Consider the following 19,240-nt stretch of genomic DNA (forward strand, 5'->3'; position numbering starts at 1 on the left):
AGAGCAGCCTATGAGAAGACCAAGGATAAGTACAGCAGTGTGTTGGATGATCCTAGAACCCTCCTGGCTAAGGAGAACGCCAAGAATAGCCAGGTAAAGCTATGATTTTCCTACTGCTGAGCCCCGCCCTCGTCCGCCTCTACCTCCTCTGGGCCTATCAGATAACCTGCTTCCGAGCCTGGTGCATGAGGTCATCTGACTGCAGGCCTGCGGGAGGTCGTAGTTGCATGGATATAATGTCCATGGTTGGTCGTGTTCACGTCTCTCTCTCTCTTTTTCCTCACGCAGCAGGTGTCGTACTCTGTCACTCAAATAGCCCTCTTGGGTGTTCTGAGTGAGCGGCTACACTCTCCTTGATCTGTGCACTCAGAGTCAAACCCGTACACTTGGTTGAGGCCCTTTATCATGTCACTTTTAGTGACAAATGTCAACATTTTTTAAAAGCATCGGCAAAATCATAAAAGCTAATAAAAAAAGCCCATATGATTGATTGATTGAACCAGATTGAACTAGATTTAATGGTTCTCAGGGAATAGATCAGGAGGACACAACACAGACTCTAGGCCTAGGATCTCCGCAGCTCCTCTCCAGTCCACTCCGTCCTGTCCACTGACCCTGTGCCTGTCCTCAGCATGCTGTGTCTGTGTGTGTGTGTGTGTGTGTGTTAGTGTGTCCCTCCGTGGACAGAACAAACATAGATCCAGGGCCAGGGTGCTCTTAAAGAACGGTTGCAATGAGCTGCTCCTCCCAGACATCCTCAGCGCCATTTACCAGTCCAGCGAACAGTGTAAGGTAATCGTCCATCGGCCCAGCAGACCAACCAAACTCACCTCGCAGTTTCCCCAATTCCCTCTCCCTCCTGCTGCAGTTGTCTTACCAGCCTCAGCCCTAGCTAACTTCAGCTGCGGAGACCCATCCTGAACTCCTAATTGACAGTAGCTTCCTTCACTCCCATTTTTTCACATTTCAATATTAGTCATTTAGCAGAAGCACTTATCCAGAGCGACTTACAGGACCAATTAAGGTTAAGTACTTTGCTGAAGTGCACATCAACAGATTTGGGTTTCTGGCCCAATGCTATTAACATCTAGGCTACCTGCCGCCAACCACCACATTTGTCAAATTCTGGACATCTTTTCCTCCCTGCTTCAGAAACAGTCTTGAATCTCCACTGACCTCTGAACCCAAGCTACCCAGCTCATCCCAAGTTATGATCCCGCTCCCTGTAACCCACATCACAAGTACAGACTGAACTGTCTAGAAAGACGTTGTACGTTAAATGAGGAATACATATTTCCTATGACAAAGCCAATAGTTTTGTTTATTTTCATTTATTTAAGTTCACATTTTTTATCCAAATGATAATAAATATATACAACCATCATTAGCACCAGACTCACCAGTAGGACTCGAAGCAGACGAGCTGATCAAACGTCAGCTGACGAAAATGAACCATGAGAAAAGCACTGTTTTCATTCTCACACTGTGTGTTCGTGGACATCTCTTTGCACATCATTTCATTTTGTTGCATGTTTCCATAAAGCATGTTCCAACCTGTGCATGGGTGTCTTCCCATTGCATTCATTCATTACATTGACATGTACTGTAGTCCCGCTTCACAGAATCTCCTTTTCATGCTACACTATTTTTTAAATGTCATTATCTTTTTTAGCACATACATTTAGTTTGATCAGGAATGGATAAAGCTATGTAAACTTAACTCGTAAAATCAATCTGCAAAGCACACAGATCATCTATAGATAATTGAAACACTGTAAATAAGGTAAATTGATACCGATTTGACAGTAATGTCTCATGTGTGAGTGTGTCTAACTCTGGTGTCCTGCCCCCATCACCACAGTGGAAGTACAGGGAGCAATATGAGCGTGCTAAGAACAAGTTCACCTCCATCCTGGAGACTCCCGAGCATGAGAGCCACAAACGCAGCAAAGCCATCGGAGACGTGAGTTCACTTCGTCACACAACATTCAATTAAAGTTACTTTTTGTTGCAATTGTTGTCAAGGTCTCCCTCTTCTCAGAAAAATAAATAAAGTAACACAACTAAATAAATATTTTATAAAATCATATAATGTATAAATGTATGATTTTGTTACTACTGTGTATTTCTCAACATAACACTATATTTGAATAATTGTGACTTGCAACATTTTCCCATCACTTTTTCCAGAATGTCTACAAGATGGAGTATAACAAGAACAAGGCTAAGGGCTACACCCTGGGCCATGACACTCCACACAGCGCACACATGAAGAAGGTCAAGGAGATCACCAGCGTGGTATGTACTCTACACTCTCAAAATGGCTGCCTTCCATTTCACACATAACACAGCCACAAAGTCATAAACCCCACCTATTTCTACAATTGCTCTTCTTAAAATCTTATTAACCACACTGCTAACCTAATGCCTAACCTTAATCTTAAATTAAGACCATAAAGCTAATATTTTCATGATTTTTTTTATGATGTTGCCAATTTTAGACATTGTGGCTATGCTATCTAGTGGAAAGCCTTACGACCACATGTCTAAGATTTAGATGGAGGCAGGTACAGTCATATCCCTGGTTCTGTATCAGTGTGCTTTTCTCTCCTTTGTCTCAGCTGAAGTACAAGGAGGTATATGAGAGGAGCAAGGCCCAGATCAACATGGACCCTGAATCCTTTGAAATCCGCGCTGCCAAGGAAGCCTACAAGAACATCAGCAATGTGAGTCTCTCTCTTCCAGTACTCCTCATCTCCTCCTATCCATTTACCTCTGAACACCACTTCTGAATGAATGAATGAATGAATGAATGAATGAATGAATGAATGAATGAATGAATGAGTGTATTAGTGAATGAAGTTGGCTTGTTAGGACCAGGTGTTATACCTGATGTTTTCCACCCTTCTGAAATGTTTTTTCTTGAGGCAGAACCTTCACTCACTGTTCTGTTCCTGTATGATTTGTCTCCTTCCAGCTGGACTACAGGAAGAAGTACCAGGCCACCAAGAACAAGTGGATCTGGACTGTCGACAGACCTGACTTTATCCAAGCTGCCAAGGCCAACTTCCAGCAGAGTGATGTGAGTCATGCACAACAGACCTTAGTTTGTTTGTATGTTTGTTTGGATGTATTTCAGCCCACAAGAGGGCTCATCTTCTAAGAATGAAAAACTATGTGTAGAAGAATACAATGCTAAAAACAATAGTGACTTAGATGACTTAGCTACACACACAACAAAACACCGGCCCAGGTTTCTATACTGATTCCTTTGACATGGCTCTTCTGGTCTAACCCCTGCTGCATGTGTTGCTGTCCTCAGATTGAGTACACGTATGACAAGGCTCTTCTGGTCTAACCCCTGCTGCATGTGTTGCTGTCCTCAGATTGAGTACACGTATGACAAGGAGATGATGAAGGGCTGTGTGATCTCCATCGTGGACGACAAGTTAGCCGTCCTGGCTAAGATGAATGCTGACTTAAGCAATGTGAGTAGTTGTTCCTATACCGGCCACCCATCAATCAAAATAAAGCTGTTCTGTTCTATTCTAACACATGGAAATGAAATCTGAAGGTGAAGAAAAGCCTGTGTTAATTGTGGTTCTTTGTTCTGTCCACCAGGTGAAATACAGAGAGAAGTTTGAGAAGGCAAAGGGTCAGTATAAGACTGTTCTGGACACTCCTACTAACCTTCATGCCAAGTCAGTGCGCATTCTGGCATCTGAGGTAAGAAGCAGAAAACACCAGAAACATGATAACTACAGATACTTACTATGTAATGTTTATTACTGCCAATAAATGGCTTTCCTTACTAACCTACAGTATAGTTATTATAGATAGATTTTAAATGTCATAATGTGAACCTTAATTTATGGATGAACGAGGAATTTGTCACAAAATATCTCAAGAACACTTATAATGAATGTAACTGTACAGTATGTTAATTTGGTTTGTACGGCGCCCAATCAGATTCCAGTCTGACACTAGTCCTTGGTTTTCTTTCTGTCCTCAGAGCAAATACAAGCTGGCTGGCAAGATGGAGCAGCAGACCGGACAATTCACCACTCTGCCCACGACCCGTGACACCATCCACGCCAAGGACATGGGCAAACTGGTCAGCGAGGTCAGTCTCCCCCATACCAGCTGTTTAGTTAGAGCTGGAATACAGTCCTGAACCTTAATTTCCAGATTTCTCACACAAAGTGAATGAGACTTCCCAAGACTGTACAGTCCTGAGCCATTTGTTACCTTTGACGTCTTTGTCTCCTCCGTTATGTCCACAGAAACAGTACAAGCAGAAGTTTGAGAAGGAGAAGGGCAAGTCCAAGTACAACAACATGAGAGTGCCTCCCGATGTGCAGCACGCCATGGATGTAGCCAAGAATCAGAGCAATGTAAGTCAGTCACATTCCTCTTCTATAAAAAGACTGTACTGTATATCTCCTCTATTAAAGACAATAGTTCATGCATGTTTTATGGAATTGATTGTTATTAATCTGTCAGTCTATCAAATGCATTAATAAAAGCCCTTTTTACATCAGCAGTTGTCACAAATATCACTATTTCCTCTCTCTCCATTTCTAGTTTGCCTACAGGCAGGAGGCTAAGGCCAAGCTCAACTACACCTCTGTGGCTATGCGCCCAGACATCATGAGGGCTACACAGGCCTCCAAGCTCGCCAGCAATGTGAGTGTTTAGCACACAGTGAATAGCCTACACAGTGGCGAAGCCTGTTTTGCAAAATTAAAGGGATTTTGTATTTGTTTACCTCTCTGAGATGAATATTCATGCTGTTGTTTATATTCTCAGCAGGACGCCATCAAAGGCATCAAAACAATTCATATCACGACAGTCTGTCTGTGCATTACCCACTGATGGTTTGTTAGAGGGGTTGGGTTAAATGCGTAAGACACATTTGGGTTGAATCCATTCATTTGTGCAACTGACTAGGTCTCCCCTTTCCCTTGTATTGTCCAGTCCACTCATGGTTTGTATATTGTGTCTGCTAGATTGGCTACCGTGAGAAGGCTCGCCAGGAGGCTGCCCATGGAGGTTCCCTGGTCCACCGTCCAGACATCGCTCTGGCCACTGCGGTGTCCAAGCTTAACAGCCAGGTACGGTCAACACCAAACCCTCTGAGTCTGAATTGACCAGTTGTTCCCTACACCTCGGGCTGTTTTAATGTTTTTATTCCCCTTTATTTAATTATGTTTGTCCCCTCTCAGTTCATTTTTCTATCATTTCATTGTCAGTTATTTTCTGCTATCAGAAAATATTTTCGGTTTTATTCACTGTCACTGAAGGTGTAAATTCAGCAGCCCAGATGGCATGCCTTTCAGTTCAGCTTCCTAGAGATCATGATTGCTTCATAGAGATCTATACAGGGGTGCAACTTTCACTGGGGACAGTGACGACATGTCCCCCCGACATTCTGAAATTGCATTTTTGTCGCCCCCAGTTTTATAATTGGAATGTGATACAAACCTAGGGAACAGGGGGATTTAGGACCATGCGGACTCCTCCGAGTGGTAGGGTAGGCTGTTTGGAGTGTTTATCCGAAAGGATAAAAACATGTTTTTTAAATAATAATTTAAAAAAAGTGATATCCCCCCCACTTCTAAAACCAAAGTTGTGCCCCTGGATCTATAGTATTGCTATAGTATTTGCTCAGCTCTCCTAGCTAGTCTGTAGCATAGGTAGTAGTGACCTTCCATCCATTAGGTGCTTCTTTTGCCACCCTGCATAACTACCCATGTTACCCATGTCCTATTCTGTCCTTGTGAGCTCTGACTGTCTCCTATTCTCCATAGTTAATATACTAGCCCTCTCCATCTCCTCTCCATAGTTACATGTTAATATTCTAGTCCGCTCCATAGTTACATGTTAATATACTAGTCCTCTCCATAGTTACATGTTAATATACTAGTCCTCTCCATAGTTACATGTTAATATACTAGTCCTCTCCATAGTTACATGTTAATATACTAGTCCTCTCCATAGTTACATGTTAATATACTCCCTATAGTCCTCTCCATCTCCTCTCCGAAGTTACATGTTAATATACTAGTCCTCTCCATCTCCTCTCCATAGTTACATGTTAATATACTAGTCCTCTCCATAGTTACATGTTAATATACTAGTCCGCTCCATAGTTACATGTTAATATACTAGTCCTCTCCATAGTTACATGTTAATATACTAGTCCTCTCCATCTCCTCTCCATAGTTACATGTTAATATACTAGTCCGCTCCATAGTTACATGTTAATATACTAGTCCTCTCCATCTCCTCTCCATAGTTACATGTTAATATACTAGTCCGCTCCATAGTTACATGTTAATATACTAGTCCTCTCCATAGTTACATGTTAATATACTAGTCCTCTCCATAGTTACATGTTAATATACTAGTCCTCTCCATAGTTACATGTTAATATACTAGTCCTCTCCATAGTTACATGTTAATATACTAGCCCTCTCCATCTCCTCTCCATAGTTACATGTTAATATACTAGTCCGCTCCATAGTTACATGTTAATATACTAGTCCTCTCCATAGTTACATGTTAATATACTAGTCCTCTCCATAGTTACATGTTAATATACTAGTCCTCTCCATAGTTACATGTTAATATACTCCCTATAGTCCTCTCCATAGTTACATGTTAATATACTCCCTATAGTCCTCTCCATAGTTACATGTTAATATACTCCCTATAGTCCTCTCCATAGTTACATGTTAATATACTCCCTATAGTCCTCTCCATAGTTACATGTTAATATACTCCCTATAGTCCTCTCCATAGTTACATGTTAATATACTCCCTATAGTCCTCTCCATAGTTACATGTTAATATACTAGTCCTCTCCATAGTTACATGTTAATATACTAGTCCTCTCCATAGTTACATGTTAATATACTAGTCCTCTCCATCTCCTCTCCATAGTTACATGTTAATATACTAGTCCTCTCCATCTCCTCTCCATAGTTACATGTTAATATACTAGTCCTCTCCATAGTTACATGTTAATATACTAGTCCTCTCCATCTCCTCTCCATAGTTACATGTTAATATACTAGTCCTCTCCATAGTTACATGTTAATATACTAGTCCTCTCCATAGTTACATGTTAATATACTCCCTATAGTCCTCTCCATAGTTACATGTTAATATACTCCCTATAGTCCTCTCCATAGTTACATGTTAATATACTCCCTATAGTCCTCTCCATAGTTACATGTTAATATACTCCCTATAGTCCTCTCCATAGTTACATGTTAATATACTCCCTATAGTCCTCTCCATAGTTACATGTTAATATACTAGCCCTCTCCATCTCCTCTCCATAGTTACATGTTAATATACTAGTCCTCTCCATAGTTACATGTTAATATACTAGCCCTCTCCATCTCCTCTCCATAGTTACATGTTAATATACTAGTCCTCTCCATAGTTACATGTTAATATACTAGTCCTCTCCATAGTTACATGTTAATATACTAGCCCTCTCCATCTCCTCTCCATAGTTACATGTTAATATACTAGTCCTCTCCATAGTTACATGTTAATATACTAGCCCTCTCCATCTCCTCTCCATAGTTACATGTTAATATACTAGTCCTCTCCATAGTTACATGTTAATATACTAGTCCGCTCCATAGTTACATGTTAATATACTAGTCCGCTCCATAGTTACATGTTAATATACTAGTCCTCTCCATAGTTACATGTTAATATACTAGTCCTCTCCATAGTTACATGTTAATATACTAGTCCTCTCCATAGTTACATGTTAATATACTAGTCCTCTCCATAGTTACATGTTAATATACTAGTCCTCTCCATAGTTACATGTTAATATACTAGTCCTCTCCATAGTTACATGTTAATATACTAGTCCGCTCCATAGTTACATGTTAATATACTACTCCCTATAGTCCTCTCCATCTCCTCTCCATAGTTACATGTTAATATACTAGTCCTCTCCATAGTTACATGTTAATATACTAGTTCTCTCCATCTCCTCTCCATAGTTACATGTTAATATACTCCCTATAGTCCTCTCCATCTCCTCTCCATAGTTACATGTTAATATACTAGTCCTCTCCATAGTTACATGTTAATATACTAGTTCTCTCCATCTCCTCTCCATAGTTACATGTTAATATACTAGTTCTCTCCATCTCCTCTCCATAGTTACATGTTAATATACTAGTCCTCTCCATAGTTACATGTTAATATACTAGTCCTCTCCATCTCCTCTCCATAGTTACATGTTAATATACTAGTCCTCTCCATAGTTACATGTTAATATACTAGTCCTCTCCATAGTTACATGTTAATATACTAGTCCGCTCCATAGTTACATGTTAATATACTAGTCCTCTCCATAGTTACATGTTAATATACTAGTCCTCTCCATCTCCTCTCCATAGTTACATGTTAATATACTAGTCCTCTCCATCTCCTCTCCATAGTTACATGTTAATATACTCCCTATAGTCCTCTCCATCTCCTCTCCATAGTTACATGTTAATATACTAGTTCTCTCCATCTCCTCTCCGAAGTTACATGTTAATATACTAGTTCTCTCCATCTCCTCTCCATAGTTACATGTTAATATACTAGTTCTCTCCATCTCCTCTCCATAGTTACATGTTAATATACTAGTCCTCTCCATAGTTACATGTTAATATACTAGTCCTCTCCATCTCCTCTCCATAGTTACATGTTAATATACTCCCTATAGTCCTCTCCATCTCCTCTCCATAGTTACATGTTAATATACTAGTCCTCTCCATCTCCTCTCCATAGTTACATGTTAATATACTAGTCCTCTCCATAGTTACATGTTAATATACTAGTCCTCTCCATAGTTACATGTTAATATACTAGTCCTCTCCATCTCCTCTCCATAGTTACATGTTAATATACTAGCCCTCTCCATCTCCTCTCCATAGTTACATGTTAATATACTAGTCCTCTCCATCTCCTCTCCATAGTTACATGTTAATATACTAGTCATCTCCATAGTTACATGTTAATATACTCCCTATAGTCCTCTCCATCTCCTCTCCATAGTTACATGTTAATATACTAGTCCTCTCCATCTCCTCTCCATAGTTACATGTTAATATACTAGCCCTCTCCATCTCCTCTCCATAGTTACATGTTAATATACTAGTCCTCTCCATAGTTACATGTTAATATACTAGTCCTCTCCATAGTTACATGTTAATATACTAGTCCTCTCCATAGTTACATGTTAATATACTCCCTATAGTCCTCTCCATAGTTACATGTTAATATACTCCCTATAGTCCTCTCCATAGTTACATGTTAATATACTCCCTATAGTCCTCTCCATCTCCTCTCCATAGTTACATGTTAATATACTAGTCCTCTCCATAGTTACATGTTAATATACTAGTCCTCTCCATAGTTACATGTTAATATACTAGTCCTCTCCATCTCCTCTCCATAGTTACATGTTAATATACTAGTCCTCTCCATCTCCTCTCCATAGTTACATGTTAATATACTCCCCTTAATACCTGTACTACCCCTGTATAGCCCTCTCCCTTTCCTCCATATACTTATAGTCCTCTCCCCTGTACTGTCTCTCAGCAGGCAAAACTGTGTTGTAATTCAGAGTTGTAGTGTTGTTACAGTGTTGAAACCACATCATTTCAAGCAGTTTTGCCTGCTGGGTCCATCCTTCCCTCCCTAATCCCCTATCTCTACTTGTTCCCTCCCTCCATTCTGTCGTGTCTTTGTTTTCTCACCCTGCCGTCTTACTGCTGCTTTGTAGGAGGAGTTGGAAGCCAGGCCCTCCCTCCACGGAGCTGCTTCCATCGATACTCCTCAGAGCCGCCACCTTAAGAAAATGAGTGCTCTGACTAGTAATGTAAGAAAGGAATACCTGAGACCCTGGGGCGGGGACCAATGGGCTGCAACTTCCTGCAACTTCCTGTCTGTGCCTTGTGACTTATTTTCTCCTTCTATTCAATGACTCACCGATTGATTGATTTCTGGGAGCGTTTGTTGGTGCACCTCTGCTTCTGTAACTCAAGGACTCAGGGACATGTTTTCATTTCTGTTATAATTTGATCATTTTCCCTCCCTTTTTCCTCCATTTTCTTGTTTTCATTTGACCTCCAGTCCTTTTTGTTTTGTTTCCCTTATATCTGTAGCTACCTTCTTTGTATCTCCCATCGCAAGCGTCGCTGGTCACCAAACATAGACAAGCATGGTGATGCAATAACTATTTTCCTTCAAGTCAAAGAAAAATATTAAATAGATGTTTATTTTATTTTGATTTTTATGAGTTGAATCAACATGTTAAAGGATAAATGTCTGAATCGCCGGGACATGTAGTCGATGTCTCTGTCTGATGTGGTACCGTGCCATGGGCTTATTGTTGTTGCATCATTCTACAGAATTACAGCATTATCTCTGTGATATGAGGACTGTGTACATCCTGTAGCAAAGCTTATCTAAGGCATCTTATTCACAACAGACAGAGTTGACCCCTATGAGAACCATTTTATTAGTTTGCCAGAAGTTCTGTGACTGCCTTTTCATTTGGAGCATATTATAAATAGAAGATTGTTTTGCTCATTTATATTGGATTTACACACTCCTCATTCCTCTCTCTCCGTCTTACTCTCTCTATCTCTCCCCGGTGTTTCTCTCTCTCTCTCTTTGTTTCTCTATCTCTCCCTGGTGTTTCTCTCTCTCCCTCTTTGTCTCTCTCTCTCTCCCTGGTGTTTCTCTCTCTATCTCATCTCTCCCTGGTGTTTCTCTCTTTCCCTCTTTCTCTCTCTATCTCTCCCTTGTGTTTCTCTCTCTCCCTCTTTGTCTCTATCTCTCCCTGTTGTTTCTATCTCTCCCTGGTGTTTCTCTCTTTCCCTCTTTCTCTCTCTATCTCTCCCTTGTGTTTCTCTCTCTCCCTCTTTGTCTCTATCTCTCCCTGGTGTTTCTCTCTCTCTTTCCCTGGTGTTTCTCTCTCTATCTCTCCCTGATGTTTCTTTCTCTCCCTCTTTCTCTCTCTCTCTCCCTGGTGTTTCTCTCTCTATCTCTCCCTGGTGTTTCTCTCTTTCCCTCTTTCTCTCTCTATCTCTCCCTTGTGTTTCTCTCTCTCCCTCTTTGTCTCTATCTCTCCCTGGTGTTTCTATCTCTCCCTGGTGTTTCTCTCTTTCCCTCTTTCTCTCTCTATCTCTCCCTTGTGTTTCTCTCTCTCCCTCTTTGTCTCTATCTCTCCCTGGTGTTTCTCTCTCTCTTTCCCTGGTGTTTCTCTCTCTATCTCTCCCTGATGTTTCTTTCTATCCCTCTTTCTCTCTCTCTCTCCCTGGTGTCTCTCTCTCTATCTCTCCCTGGTGTTTCTCTCTCCCTCTTTCTCTCTCTCTCTCCCTGGTGTTTCTATCTCTATCTCTCCCTGGTGTTTCTCTCTCCCTCTTTCTCTCTCTCTCTCCCTGGTGTTTCTCTCTCTATCTCTCCCTGGTGTTTCTCTCTTTCCCTCTTTCTTTCTCTATCTCTCCCCGGTGTTTCTCTATCTCTCCCTGGTGTTTCTCTCTCTCCCTCTTTCTCTCTCTCTGTCCCTGACTTTTCTTCAGCTGGTTCCTCTACTGATTAGAAGTACCTCAGACTCTCTCTGCAATGGGATCCCAGCATCACTTTCTCCCTCATTTTCTATTTCTGACTACCATATATACTGTTCCAACAGCCTATATATGAAGTAAAAGTTCTGTGTGTACATTTGTTTCCCCTGACTGTTATGTCTTAATTGCCTTCTGGGGTTAGTTTGCTCATTGAAAGTAAAAACATAGTGCTTATTTATTCATGTGTTATACCCACAGGTGCATTATATCAAATTAGTCCTAGAAGGCAACCTAGGGTTTTTGACTTCAAACGGTTATGCTGTATAACAAGGGCTAGTAACCGAGTACAGTAAGGAGGTACATAGATTCAGAAACTCTGGATTTGGATCCCTCTAAAATCATTGAACTAACCATGAGCCCTTTTTATATTATGTGACCGAATACTGTATTCTGGTGTACTGTTTTTCTCCTCGTTAATCCTACTCTCTCTGCGTCTGATTTGATTGGCTTACCTTCCTCACAGACACAATCAGACTGAGACTAACACACACACTGCCGTGTGATATCCCTCCAGGTGCAGTACAAGGCCAAGTATGACAAGGAGAAGGGGCTCAGGCCAAAGTATGACATGAAGGAAAGTGTTGTTTACAAGACTCAGAAGGATGCACACCAGCTGGCTAGTGAGGTACGTGTTGCACTCACCCAAGTAGAAGTACCACTCTTTTAATATGATAAATACTCATTCAGGCTAAGAGGTCTTTACTCACAGGTGTTTATCAAAGATATACCAAGCAACCGGGACCAAGTAGTTCATGAGATGTACTATAGAAAACTCTATAATAATATATCTACATAATAATTACACTATATTATAATGATTTATCTATATAATAGCTCTCTATAATACGATGATGTTCCTTTGTCTGTCTTCTCATCTCACAGGTGAAGTACAAGGGTGACCTGAAGAAGCTGCACAAACCTGTAACCGACATGGCAGAGTCTCTGTCCATGCAGCACAACCTGAGCACCAGCAAGCTGTCCAGTGACGTAAGACAATCTCACATAAGCCCTTGTACCACCGTCTTGAATCCCGGTAGTGTCATCATCACCATCATCCCGCGTTGCGTAACAACCGCCTTCTCAAAAACCAACCGCCTCGCCACGGCAACCCTCCAACCAAGTCATTCCATATCATTAGGAATCACTGGCTCTCCCTATTTCTCTCCCAGCAGGCACATCTGGTTGTAATGATGTCATTTCAACCAATTTACAATCAGAAATAGATGGAATGTAGTTGTAATGACGTCATTTCAACCAATTTACAACCAGAAATAGTTGTAATGTAGTTGTAATGATGTCATTTCAGCCAGTTTTGTCCTGCTTTGCTTATCTAAGCCGTAGTAAAACACAGATCAATAGTGAGTTAATCCTCAAGGACATCATCTGGTAGTGACCCTGAACCTTCTCACCTTTGACCTACAAACTTCCTCACATAACCCCTTGTTCTCCCAGTACTAGTACTAGAACCTGCTGTAACCTTCTTTTCCATGTCTTTTTTCATTAATCTATGGTCTAGATTAGTCTTTTTCACACATCGTCTCTGTCTAGCATGTTATCGTGTGCAGAATGGATTTCTTCCTCTTTTCTTCATAAAAATCTAACTTAGTATATCATAACTTAGTCTTCTATAACCACTGACGCTCAGAACTTTCCGCCTCACTCTCTCTTTTTTCATTTTCTTTCATTTCATTATTTTTTATTCCTTTTTATTCCCGCTCGTTAACTTTTTATAAAACATTCTTGTTAAAAAACATTTATATTTAAATGGGTGGCATTGAGTGAGCTAACGACAGTGGCTCTTTTTCCCTACACCTTTGTACTGAGCTGTTTACTGGGCGCTGATTCCCTCTTAGTACCAGTACAAGAAGAAACATGAGGACATTAAGGGTCACTACCTCATGATTGCTGACTCACCAGAACAGCTTCATCACAAGGAGGCTTCAGAACTACAGAGTCACGTAAGTGGGCCAATGTATGGGATGACCTATGAACCAGTCCTATTGGCATCACCCGGTTTTAACTTCCCGTGTTTGAGATGTCAACTTCCTGTTTGAAAATCATCTCTCCAATATTACAATTCATCATGTGACCTGCGAATCTAAATTCTGAATTCTCCCAGGTTTCTTCTCCTACCTGTGAAGTCATTAAATAGTGGAACACTTTGAGAAATAATTAGTGTTTGTATTGTTGACTTGCAAAAACAGTTTTACTGGAAATGTTGGTTGGGCTGTGTGTTATTATGTAAGTCATTTTTCAATGAATCCACTCGTCACACCATCATTAAACCTGAGAGGTTTATACCGCAATCCTTATAAACTGGTTCCCGTGCTTCCATTCTGTGTGGAGTAATTTTGCCCTCTGGATTAGAAGGGAAAAATGAACTTCCCCTGGTTTAAGTGGAAATTATATCTGGACCAGAATTCACCATATTGAAACAAACCTGTGTCATAAACCCTGTGTTCTGAAGACACCTTGTTACACTGTTATGGTGTTATAGCCCAGTTGGTATCGTTTAGGCCTCAATGGTAACCTTAAATGGCCTATTTAGTCATATTTATTCAATAAAGTAAGTCAACTTTATTCAATAAATACATTTAGAAACTATGATATTGTGAATATATTTGTCTGACTCCTCTTTGTCTGACAGGTGAAGTACAAGGAGAAGTATGAGAAGGCTAAAGGAAAGGCCATGCTGGACTTCGAGACCCCCACCTATGTGACGGCTAAGGAAGCCCAGCACATGCAGAGCGCGGTAAATACACATGATATCGTTTCAACCCAATATCTAACTGTTGGTTCAAACAACCATTTTACTTTGCAGTTGGGATTTTCGCTGATGCTCAGAAGAGAACACGGAACACTCAACTGTTTTTGCCTGACAATGTATCTGTACTGTATTTCCGGGGTGGTATTTGGAGATTCTGCAGACTGTTGTGTGTTCTCCATAAGTGTTACTACAATGTCTGTGAACTGTACTCTCCCTCTGTGTAATTTGATGTGAAAGGTAAGCACTGGCACTAGCGCCTATAACAGATTTCTATGGCACTGACACATGATGTACTGTAAGTTCAGAAGTCCAAATGTTCCTCTGATGATCCAGGGTTAAGGAACGGTACTGGATGTCTGTCTGGTAGTCATGTTTCCCTGCTAGTGCACAGACAGACTGACGCAGAACATAACACTTACCATACTGCGTTGATGTAATGTAGGGAACATATTGACGGCTGAAGAAGGCTTGGCTCCTTACACAAAAGAGCACTATTATACATGCACAAACACAAAAAGGTTTCAAATCTTATATTGTGTGTACAAAAACACTACCCACACCAGAGGTATACTGTGGTCATGCGTAAAGTAATACACTCCTGATTTGTTCTTAGTAAGAGTATTGAGGTGAAGGTTGCATTGTGACTGTGGACTTACTACGCTTGGATGTTATATGTTGTATCTCAGCTGTGTCTGTCACTTGTCTTATCTTTGTGGCTAATAGAAAGACTATCATAAGGAATATGAGGAGTCCATAAAGGGAAAGAACCTCTCAGGCTTGGAGGTCACCCTTGCCATGTTACATGTCAGACATGCCACCAAAATAGCCAATGAGGTAACGAACGGGCATTTACCACTTCTTTCAACTCCTCATTCTCCTCCTCCTCCTCCAGTTCCTAATTCCCCTCCTCCTTCTCCTCCTCCTCGTCCAGTTCTTCACTCTACTCCTCATTCTCCTCATTCTCATTCTCCTCCTCCTCTTCACCCACCCCTGGTAATCGTACTAAGTCCCTCACAACCACCACAACCCTCCTTCTTTTAACCCCACTTGTGACTTTTTCTTAATTGTTCTGTCACACCCAGGTTAGATGTGGTCAGCTTGCATGGTTCGCCACCTGAAGATAATATACTCTATGACTATTACACATAATAAATACACCCTTTTCCATGTTCATAGTACCATAGCAATGCTGCATGACTGTTTTCGTTGTAGAATTTGTTTTATTGTCATGTCTGCGCTGTCATCTATGTTGACATCCTGACTTGTTTAGTTCCCTCCATCTAGTAGGACACTAAGGGGGTTTGGTGCAAAACAACCATTCCCTCCATCTAGTAGGACACTACAGGAGGTTTGGTGCAACACAACCATTCCCCCCACCTAGTAGGACACTACAGGAGGTTTGGTGCAAAACAACCATTCCCTCCATCTAGTAGGACACTACAGGAGGTTTGGTGCCAAACAACAATTCCCTCCATCTAGTAGGACACTACAGGATGTTTGGTGCAAAACAACCATTCCCTCCACCTAGTAGGACACTACAGGAGGTTTGGTGCAAAACAACCATTCCCTCCATCTAGTAGGACAATACTGGAGGTTTGGTGCAAAACAACCAATCCCTCCATCTAGTAGGACAATACTGGAGGTTTGGTGCAAAACAACCATTCCCTCCACCTAGTAGGACACTACAGGAGGTTTGGTGCAAAACAACCATTCCCTCCATCTAGTAGGACACTACAGGAGTTTTGGTGCAAAACAACCATTCCCTCCATCTAGTAGGACACTACAGGAGGTTTGGTGCAAAACAACCATTCCCTCCATCTAGTAGGACACTACAGGAGGTTTGGTGCAAAACAACCATTCCCTCCATCTAGTAGGACACTACAGGAGGTTTGGTGCAAAACAACAATTCCCTCCACCTAGTAGGACACTACAGGAGGTTTGGTGCAAAACAACCATTCCCTCCATCTAGTAGGACACTACAGGAGGTTTGGTGCAAAACAACCATTCCCTCCATCTAGTAGGACACTACAGGAGTTTTGGTGCAAAACAACCATTCCCTCCATCTAGTAGGACACTACAGGAGGTTTGGTGCAAAACAACCATTCCCTCCATCTAGTAGGACACTACAGGAGGTTTGGTGCAAAACAACCATTCCCTCCATCTAGTAGGACACTACAGGTTTGGTGCAAAACAACCATTCTCTCCACCTAGTAGGACACTACAGGAGGTTTGGTGCAAAACAACCATTCCCTCCATCTAGTAGGACACTACAGGAGGTTTGGTGAAAAACAACCATTCCCTCCATCTAGTAGGACACTACAGGAGGTTTGGTGCAAAACAACCATTCCCTCCACCTAGTAGGACACTACAGGAGGTTTGGTGCAAAACAACCATTCCCTCCATCTAGTAGGACACTACAGGAGGTTTGGTGCAAAACAACCATTCCCTCCATCTAGTAGGACACTACAGGAGGTTTGGTGCAAAACAACCATTCCCTCCATCTAGTAGGACACTACAGGATGTTTGGTGCAAAACAACCATTCCCTCCATCTAGTAGGACACTACAGGAGGTTTGGTGCAAAACAACCATTCCCTCCATCTAGTAGGACAATACTGGAGGTTTGGTGCAAAACAACCATTCCCTCCATCTAGTAGGACACTACAGGAGGTTTGGTGCAAAACAACCATTCCCTCCATCTAGTAGGACACTACAGGAGGTTTGGTGCAAAACAACCATTCCCTCCATCTAGTAGGACACTACAGGAGGTTTGGTGCACAACAACCATTCCCTCCATCTAGTAGGACACTACAGGAGGTTTGGTGCAAAACAACCATTCCCTCCATCTAGTAGGACAATACTGGAGGTTTGGTGCAAAACAACCATTCCCTCCATCTAGTAGGACATACAGGAGGTTTGGTGCAAAACAACCATTCCCTCCATCTAGTAGGACACTACAGGAGGTTTGGTGCAAAACTAGTAGGACACCATTCCCTCCATCTAGTAGGACACTACAGGAGGTTTGGTGCAAAACAACCATTCCCTCCATCTAGTAGGACAATACAGGAGGTTTGGTGCAAAACAACCATTCCCTCCATCTAGTAGGACACTACAGGAGGTTTGGTGCAAAACAACCATTCCCTCCATCTAGTAGGACACTACAGGAGGTTTGGTGCAAAACAACCAAAACACTCCACTAGGACTACAGGAGGTTTGGTGCAAAACAACCATTCCCTCCATCTAGTAGGACACTACAGGATGTTTGGTGCAAAACAACCATTCCCTCCATCTAGTAGGACACTACAGGAGGTTTGGTGCAAAACAACCATTCCCTCCATCTAGTAGGACAATACTGGAGGTTTGGTGCAAAACAACCATTCCCTCCATCTAGTAGGACACTACAGGAGGTTTGGTGCAAAACAACCATTCCCTCCATCTAGTAGGACACTACAGGAGGTTTGGTGCAAAACAACCATTCCCTCCATCTAGTAGGACACTACAGGAGGTTTGGTGCACAACAACCATTCCCTCCATCTAGTAGGACACTACAGGAGGTTTGGTGCAAAACAACCATTCCCTCCATCTAGTAGGACAATACTGGAGGTTTGGTGCAAAACAACCATTCCCTCCATCTAGTAGGACAATACTGGAGGTTTGGTGCAAAACAACCATTCCCTCCATCTAGTAGGACACTACAGGAGGTTTGGTGCAAAACAACTGTCTGCATTTGTCTGCTTTGTCCATCTGTTTTTTCTGTCTGGTTTGGCTTTGTAAATGAACCTTGTTTCCTGTGTTTGTTATGCATTATGCCCTAATGAAATGTAGGCATGAGTGCTTTTGACAAAGAGCCTCATGAACAAACTGTCTTGTACCAAAGATTCTGTGGGTATTTATTGTCCTATTGTCTGATAAAATGGGATTGTTTTTTTTAATCAGGCTGCTTACCAAACTCACCAATGTCTTTCCAATGTCTAATTTAATATGTCTATTGGTCATAATACTTATTGTAAAAAATAAGAATAATGTCCGATTTGGCAACTCAATATTTGTCTATACATGTCAACCAAAACCAGAACTGGTCTGTCATAATCTGAAGGCGAGACTTGGTGGCTTTGAGAATCTATGAGTGAGCGGTACTACCACCTGAGCCTTTACCGTACCGTGTCCTGTCTGTGTGCCCTGCCTGTGTTACCCTGCCTGTTTCTCTGCAGCCTCTCTGTTCTTCCTTCCGCCCCATAGAGAGATTACAGGAGGGATCTAGAGGAGGGGGTGAAGGGTAAAGGGATAACTGTTTTTGAGGAAACTCCTGAGCTTTTGAGAGCAAGGAACGCCACTGCTATCCTGAGTCAGGTAGGACTGCTACAGATGGAACAGGCTTCTTCTCTAATCCCTCACTCATCCCCCTCTTCCTCTGCTTCTTCTCCTCCTCCTCTTCCTGCTTCATCACCTAACTAACCAGGCAGCTGATTGGTTTTCTTCTTGGCTCTGGCTAATGACATTACTAATGTGTTTCCAACGCAGTTGTGGAGCTAATAGTGTCGTTCCCCCAGCCTGGTCTCAGATCTGTTTGTGCTGTCTTGCTAACTCCAATGTTGACAGTGACTACAGGAGTTGGCAAGACAGCGCAAACAGATCTGGCACCAGGCTAGTAGTTCCCCAGGTTAACCAGATAATATGATGTCTGAAACAACTTTCACTGTGATTCACATTAAACCTTCTTCTGTCTTTCAGCTCTGAGTGGACCCTTCCTGTCTCACATCACTCTCCCTCACTTAATCCCATTATCTGTTCCTGTTGGTTTGTGATGCTAAGCTC

At 41.7% G+C, this 19,240-nt stretch overlaps 1 protein-coding gene across 14 annotated transcripts in view; it reads left to right on the forward strand.

Moving 5' to 3' along the window:
- Positions 1–19,240, forward strand: part of LOC115130569 (nebulin-like) — a 98,657-nt gene that overhangs the window by 68,386 nt on the left and 11,031 nt on the right. For 9 of the 14 annotated variants that reach the window (XM_065018681.1, XM_065018679.1, XM_065018675.1 and 6 more), the window contains 18 exons: positions 1–93; positions 1,862–1,963; positions 2,191–2,298; positions 2,622–2,726; positions 2,978–3,082; positions 3,387–3,488; positions 3,622–3,726; positions 4,013–4,123; positions 4,284–4,394; positions 4,585–4,686; positions 5,010–5,114; positions 9,812–9,907; positions 12,175–12,285; positions 12,543–12,647; positions 13,514–13,618; positions 14,308–14,412; positions 15,151–15,261; positions 18,665–18,775. The exon at positions 1–93 is cut by the window's left edge and continues 9 nt beyond it. In XM_065018681.1, the coding sequence (XP_064874753.1) occupies positions 1–93; positions 1,862–1,963; positions 2,191–2,298; positions 2,622–2,726; positions 2,978–3,082; positions 3,387–3,488; positions 3,622–3,726; positions 4,013–4,123; positions 4,284–4,394; positions 4,585–4,686; positions 5,010–5,114; positions 9,812–9,907; positions 12,175–12,285; positions 12,543–12,647; positions 13,514–13,618; positions 14,308–14,412; positions 15,151–15,261; positions 18,665–18,775 (1,893 nt within the window). Of the gene's footprint in view, positions 94–1,861; positions 1,964–2,190; positions 2,299–2,621; positions 2,727–2,977; positions 3,083–3,386; positions 3,489–3,621; positions 3,727–4,012; positions 4,124–4,283; positions 4,395–4,584; positions 4,687–5,009; positions 5,115–9,811; positions 9,908–12,174; positions 12,286–12,542; positions 12,648–13,513; positions 13,619–14,307; positions 14,413–15,150; positions 15,262–18,636; positions 18,776–19,240 lie in introns of all 14 variants that reach the window. The other 5 variants (XR_010463959.1, XM_065018671.1, XM_065018669.1 and 2 more) reach the window with 5 other exon arrangements.

The sequence above is a fragment of the Oncorhynchus nerka genome, linkage group LG1, assembly GCF_034236695.1.
Source record: "Oncorhynchus nerka isolate Pitt River linkage group LG1, Oner_Uvic_2.0, whole genome shotgun sequence".
NCBI lineage: Eukaryota > Metazoa > Chordata > Actinopteri > Salmoniformes > Salmonidae > Oncorhynchus > Oncorhynchus nerka.